Source organism: Phragmites australis, chromosome 1 (assembly GCF_958298935.1).
Source record: "Phragmites australis chromosome 1, lpPhrAust1.1, whole genome shotgun sequence".
NCBI classification, from domain to species: domain Eukaryota; kingdom Viridiplantae; phylum Streptophyta; class Magnoliopsida; order Poales; family Poaceae; genus Phragmites; species Phragmites australis.
Genome location: NC_084921.1, coordinates 53,155,213 through 53,161,490, shown reverse-complemented (window position 1 = coordinate 53,161,490; position 6,278 = coordinate 53,155,213). Strand labels below are relative to the sequence as shown.

The following is a 6,278-nucleotide window of genomic DNA, read 5'->3' as shown; positions in this document are numbered from 1 at the left end:
AAAAGAGAAAAATTAAAACCGCTGACAACACTGTTCATCAGCTGAAAACACTATTCATCACTTTGCTTAGTTCCTCAAAATTTACATGCCCACATGCTGTTAATTTAGATGCCCACGGAACGGGATACGCTCCCGACATGTGGGCCACGGAATAAATGGATCCAGCGGGCCCACTTCCCAGTGTCTGACTCGCTGGTCCTGCACCCGTACTAGTAGCCATGGCGAACCGCGAGCAAGAGCAGCCTCCTCCAATGCTCCGGATCACATGAAGACTCAGGGTCCGTGTTTAATGCTCAGGACCTACCCGTGCTGCTACGCATTTACTGTTATCCATGCTATTTGTGCTACGATAAAATTAAGCACTCCTATTTAAGGCGCCTTGATAAAAAGATTCCTAGTCCAATTTAAAATCCAGAACAATTCGATACCAATTATTGTTTGCTGTTTGGATGTATCAGCAAGAATCAATTAACAATTAAAAAGAAAACATGTATCCCTTCAGAACTATTAAGACTGTTTATTTACGTTGAAAAAAAATAGATAAGAAAATAATGGATGAATATATATTATACAAGAGAGATAAATAGATAAGATAGCCGGTGTGCACATCCCATCGTGAAGTTGCCTTCTACCTCAACAGATTTGCACGCCCTTCTACTAACGAAAAATAGAAACATATTTTCCGGCATTAAATTCCGGTAGTACTACCTAGGTTGATTTCGCTTGCTGCTTCCGGTGCAAGCTTCCAAGCCCGGTAGTCAGTCAGTCACTGCTTCTTCACGAGGGCATCTGTGCAAGTGTTCCAGTAACTGCTTTAATTAATCTGCAGTTAAACTAATCTGCGGCAGGATCATCGCATCGCAGGATGGACCGGTTGCTGGATTAGTCGTAAGATAATCGGCGGCTTGCTCCTTTCGTTTTTGTTTTTGTTTTTGTCTTTGTCGGTCTCCGTGCACCTCCGCAGACTGTGCTGGCACATTGGAGAGGGAGAGGGAGAGGGAGAGGGAGAGGAGAGATAAAAGGCACAGTTTTTCGGACTTGTCTAGAGAGAGAAAGGGACAGGAGGTAGGCAGAAGAACGGTGAGGGAAACCGCTCCCTCTGCCCACTCCCCACTCTCTCCGTCTCCCACTTCGCAGTTCATCCTCCTCCCTAGTCCTCACTCCTCCCCACTTGCCCCCTCCTGGCTCCGACTCTTTCCTCGCAATCTTTGTCTCAGCGGTGAACTAGTGGGCCGAATCTTGGGTCCAATCCTCGACCTTGTCACGCGGGGATGGATTTCGACGGCGCCATTGGTGATCAGGGGTGAGCTCTCTCGGCTTCTTCACCTTCGCGTGATCCAGCGTCGTACGGCGAGGTGACTTGGGAAAAGCGGGGGTTTATTATGCGTGGGATGGGGGCGGAATTCCGGTTTTGATCCCCAATTTTGCTTTCTTGGTAGGGATGTTCGGTACTAGTAGGTACCAACTGCGCCTTTTTCTTGATCTTTATAGCGCGTACGATGATGATGTTAGTGTCAGGATAAAGACTTCTAATTCTGGGCGAAAGGATCGTGGTTTCCCTTCGTTTGTACGAAGCTTTGTGTCGTTTGCTCTTTTGTGGTGTGCTGTGCCTCAGTGAGTAGCAGTTGAGTTTCCTATGGTGTTGGACTGTTGGCTTTTGCTGTTAAACCCTAGCTGCTGATTGCTGCTCCTCATGTTTGTGACAGCTGAGGTGTTGTACTGCCGGGGATGTAATATTATCTTCTTGTTTTGCTCGCACCTCCTATGCATTTGCTTACTCATCCAAGGATTTCTCTCTTTTTTCCTGTTATATACCATTGCATTTTTAGATGGAAATCAAAAGCTTTTGCCCTACACTAATCTGCAGTCCGAGGTTTCTCAAGTCTGAACATTCTGGCATTCCACAACAAAACCCTTGCAATCTTGACATGTTGTTCACAAGATGGAAATTTTACCGTGGTTCTTTGTCGCTGTTGCTTGACCTTCATATCAGATAGTTCTTAGTACACAGGTGCAGTATTCATGATGTGCAGTCCCCTAGTTTAACATTGAGTTCAGGTGGCTAGTGTAATTCATTTTTAAGATTTTTACCCTTTCTACATCAGAAGCGAGGACTGACTTTTATACTCCCCATTTTTCACTCATTTATCTGAAGTTTTTTTTCAAGTTTTTGCATAAGTAATCACTCGTGACTTTGCTCGTCATTGTGGAACTTCTTACAGTGAGATGTGGGGATGGCAAAGTCAGGAGTATGGTCTGCAGAAAGATTTGTTAGCTGGTTTGCACACAACGCTTTGTGTCACTCATTCTGCTCTAAAGATGTACCCACACGAAGATGCTGAGCATCTTGTATTTATGATTTAGCAGATCCCTCTAGCAGCTTGTGGGGTGAAGCAAACAACAACGTGGGTGATGCTTGGAGCATGTTTGATGAGCAAACTCCAATTAAACATTGTACAGACTTAGAATTTCAATTCTGTGATTTAGGAGGTAAAATCTTGTTCTCATGGTTATGGCATCAACAGTCACCACTAATATAATGTAGATTCTGAAGACTTCACATCAAGTTATCAAGTCAAATGTTTTTCTACTGCCAATATGCTGCACTGAACCAGTCTGTACAACCAGTTGCACCTCCTTTTAGATTCTAATATGTTATTCTAATTCTATCTGCTCCCTGAAGTTGTTTTAATGACATTGTACCTTTATAATAGCTATAGTAACCTGTATATCCACACTATTTATATATGCAAAACAGAATAAATAATAAAATAACAAAATCAGCCTATTGCCCTGAGTGAAGAGTTTACCTTTCTTGGTTGCCATTTCCCTCTTGCACATGTTTGGTCCGAACCACTGGTTAAAATTATTCAATATGCAACCGATGTAGGATTTGACCTAATTATTACAATGTATTCCTCTTGGTATTTCCTAATTCTATCTTATCTTTTTGCTACACACTCAGAAGGTGCTTCAATTTCAGTTGTGTTTTCTAAAATAATAACAATGTAATGCAGATATCATCGTCAAGGACTTTGAAGAAGGGAAGGAAACTTTACAGGCTAAACGTAGACGCATGCTGCAGTTCTGTCCAGAAAATGTCAAGGTAAATGATCTATGATGGATCTATCGAAGTCGCATGCTTAGAAATGAAGTGAATTATGCGTAATGTTTTTGTGTCGGAAACTGTGTCAATTTACTGATTCGAAGGAGTGGCATGTTGTTTTACATTCATCATTATAATGCCTATTTATTTCTAGATCGACTGTCCTATGACTGAAGATGGGCTTTCAGAAAGTCCGCAAATGAATATGGATTTTTCAGGTATGTCCTCCATCTCTGTTAGACAGTTATTGTTTATGCTGGGCGTATTTTTTTTTCCGTTTCTCCTAATTATATCGGTAACTCCAGGTGACAAGTGTTTATTGAACTCTGATGGGACAGATGAACTACCAGAAGAATGGCTAGTTGATTGCTCACAAGATAGTGAGCCTCATTGCCCACCTGAAGAAATGTATGTGTTTCAATCCAAGCTTCACGTGTGCTTGGCTTTGTAATTAGTTTAGTTAATTGTCAATCTTGATGAAGTATTGCTTCTTATGGATTCTGAACCTTCTTAACAGGAATAGCCCTGCTGCTGCCGTGGGAGAAGCCAATGTCTCTGGTTGGTAGTTGGTACAAACTTCTCATGTGTTTTCAGTATGGCCATTTATTGGAAACTCAAAATCACTGACAAATTGATGCTATGTTTATATTTTTCAGTGCATCAGAATTCTTTGGCTTGTGAACAATCTATCGTAGTTTACAACGATCCTGTGCAAGCTAGACCTACACCGCTGAAAGGTGTGCCCAACTCTTGTACAGTTTGCTCAAGGCGCCATGGTTTTTGTTCTTTTTCTAGAATTATTAGAGGCTTATTGCTCATATTTCCTGCCTCAGACAGCCTATTAACTCACATATATTCTTTTCTCTGTTTCACAGCTGGCAAAAGTATTATTAGAGGAAGAAAGTTGAGAACATCGGTTGCTTTCCCTTTCGAGCTTATCAAGCCATGCAGTTTCCGTGGTGACATCACGCTGAATGACATAAACGAGAAAATCCATGCCCCGCCACCCTACAAGATCAAGCATAAGAATGACGAGGAGCCAAACTCACACCAAGCTTCAGCTATTTCTGGAAAACCTGTAGTCCACAAGACGAAGATCCACACCGAAGGGGGAAAGGGAAGCATCACGATCACAAGAACTAGAGGCTAAGCGCAGGCCATTGGGACGCAAGCACGGTGCCTAGCTAGTAGGAAATTTGCCTTGCATTTCTGGTGTACTGGATTTGCCCCCATTTGATTTGTGGCCCAAGAAATGCACCCCGTTAGTAGAGTGATTGTAGCAGTTATTTCCCTGTCAGGGGATCAACATTTACCTGTGCTTGCATGGTAGTGGGATAGATAGCAGGGGTGTGCGTGTAGGGGTGTGGGGATTGTGCTTCTTTTTTTGTTCTTGTTCAAAGGCGAAAGGTTGGTGTCATCAGATAAGTATGGACATATTGGTTTGGTGAGATTGTATAATCTGCAAGATCTGAACTTCACAGTCAGGACTAACTTTGTTATATCTGTTGCTTGAGGACCTGATGTGAGAACGCGACAGGGGTTGAGCCCCAGCGCGAGCGAAGGGTAAAAAATACCCGTTTCAAAAAAAAAAAAAAATTGTTGCTTGAGCTGTTCATGTCTGAAACTTTTGATGAAACCTGAAGTCCAACTGCAGAACTGTGTGAAAACCCGATGAGTGACGAAGGGTTGGCCTAGCCATATGCTGCCCAATGCTGTTCTGTTCCTGCTCGTCGGTAAGGGTCCTGAGCAGATCGGTCAGCAGTTAAAGCACTTGGCAGATGAGAAATCGTTGCCTTGCATGCACCGTACCGTCCTGTGCTTGCGCGTAGCTGTCAGGATTCGCAAGTGCGCCAAGATCTGATGCCGGATCTGACGGAGGACTGATTGTTCTGTGCGCGTCACGGATCACCTCTTCGCTCGCGGAGCTTGGAACACTGTGAAGCCGTGTAAAAAAGTGGGGAGTGATGCTAGTGGGCGCACGAATCGCCCGTGTTCCCGCCGTGCACGCGTGCGCGATCCCTGCTGGCCATTGGTGCAGCTTGCCCGTGCAGGAGCCGGGCCTCCGCCCTCCGCTCGACAATGCCACGGATGGTGCGCTGCACTGTTCGGCCGTGACGATAGCCCGTCCCAGCAGCACGGCGATGGCGATAGGGCTCTGGTTCCACTGTGCTCTCGTGGAGTGGAAACCAACAATGCATTGCTATGCCAATTGCCAATTTTGTTTCCCCGGAACTGGAAGGACTTCAGTTGGTCATCCGATCATCCTTGAGACATTGCAGCAAGACGTGAGGGATCAAGTCCGGAAAAAGCCGTTAGCTGCCATGTCCAGAGGCACCTGCTGCATTTTGGCCGCCAAAAATACCACTCGGTTCTCATAAACATCCATCCGATCCAACGTTGATGGATCCCTGTATATCCTCCTCTACTAGTGAGTAGCGAGTGGCACCTCGATCCAACTACTTCGTCGTCAAACCCCAAAACTCTACGCTACATCAGGGAGGGAACACCGAACACGAGACATCGCCATTAGCGTCCAATCCCCCAGCTAGCCTGGGACGAAGAAGAGCAAGCTCCCACGTGCCATCGCCATCACCATTGCTATCGGAGAGGAGACGAAGGCAAGAAACCCCACACCAGTCCGCTACAGGCTGGCGGAAGGAGGAGACTCACAATCTGTTTGTTTGTGCTTATATTTTCGTCTTTTCTGAAGTTAAAGGTAGAAACTTAAATAGATGGGATTACTGAAAATTTCTGAAGAAGACATAGTTTGTTTCTAAGTAAATGAACTAGAAGTTAAGAATTTATCTGAGACTAACTTTTCTGAGAATTTATATGTTAAGAAGTTAAAAAATTATTATAAAAGAAAACAGTTAAAGTCCAAAAACAACTTTTCCAAAAAGCTAAAAATCAAAATACAAACAAACTGACCCTTAGATCAGATTAGGGTTTGTTGGCCCAGCATTTTCAGCATGTCTGAAACTAAAATTCTAAAAAATACTACTTTTATAAATTCTAACCATTGTTACGGCCACAAATAAAATCCTAAAAATCTTGTAAAATCTACTAATATTATTCTTATATGATGGAATAATTTTTAAAATTATTTTCAGTCCTAGGTTATATGATAAAAAATAAGTTCGTTTGTAACGCTCTATTAAAATCCTAAAAATCT

The 6,278-nt window shown here is 43.4% G+C and overlaps 1 protein-coding gene across 4 annotated transcripts; it reads left to right on the top strand.

Annotated features, from left to right (window-relative positions):
* Positions 1–940: 940 nt before the first annotated feature.
* LOC133927318 (protein XRI1-like) lies at positions 941–4,590 on the top strand. Of its 4 annotated transcripts, none has more exons than XM_062373734.1 (9): positions 941–1,303; positions 2,223–2,278; positions 2,368–2,490; positions 3,018–3,106; positions 3,261–3,324; positions 3,445–3,514; positions 3,624–3,664; positions 3,763–3,843; positions 3,982–4,590. In XM_062373734.1, exons 1-9 carry the CDS (start codon positions 1,272–1,274, stop codon positions 4,254–4,256), a joined length of 831 nt encoding a protein of 276 aa, XP_062229718.1. In that variant the 5' UTR covers positions 941–1,271; the 3' UTR covers positions 4,257–4,590. The 4 variants fall into 4 exon arrangements, with proteins under 4 accessions (XP_062229718.1, XP_062229727.1, XP_062229709.1 ...); XM_062373743.1 differs by having other exon boundaries at positions 942–1,355; positions 3,412–3,514; XM_062373725.1 differs by having other exon boundaries at positions 943–1,303; positions 3,412–3,514.
* Positions 4,591–6,278: the final 1,688 nt, after the last annotated feature.

Excerpts from the sequence above, each read along its gene's own strand:
- LOC133927318 (XM_062373725.1), top strand. The coding sequence starts at position 1,272 with ATGGATTTCGACGGCGCCATTGGTGATCAGGG. Across the intron at positions 1,304-2,222 it reads GGCGCCATTGGTGATCAGGG|TGAGATGTGGGGATGGCAAA; the intron begins GTGAGCTCTCTC and ends AACTTCTTACAG. Across the intron at positions 3,844-3,981 it reads TAGACCTACACCGCTGAAAG|CTGGCAAAAGTATTATTAGA; the intron begins GTGTGCCCAACT and ends TCTGTTTCACAG.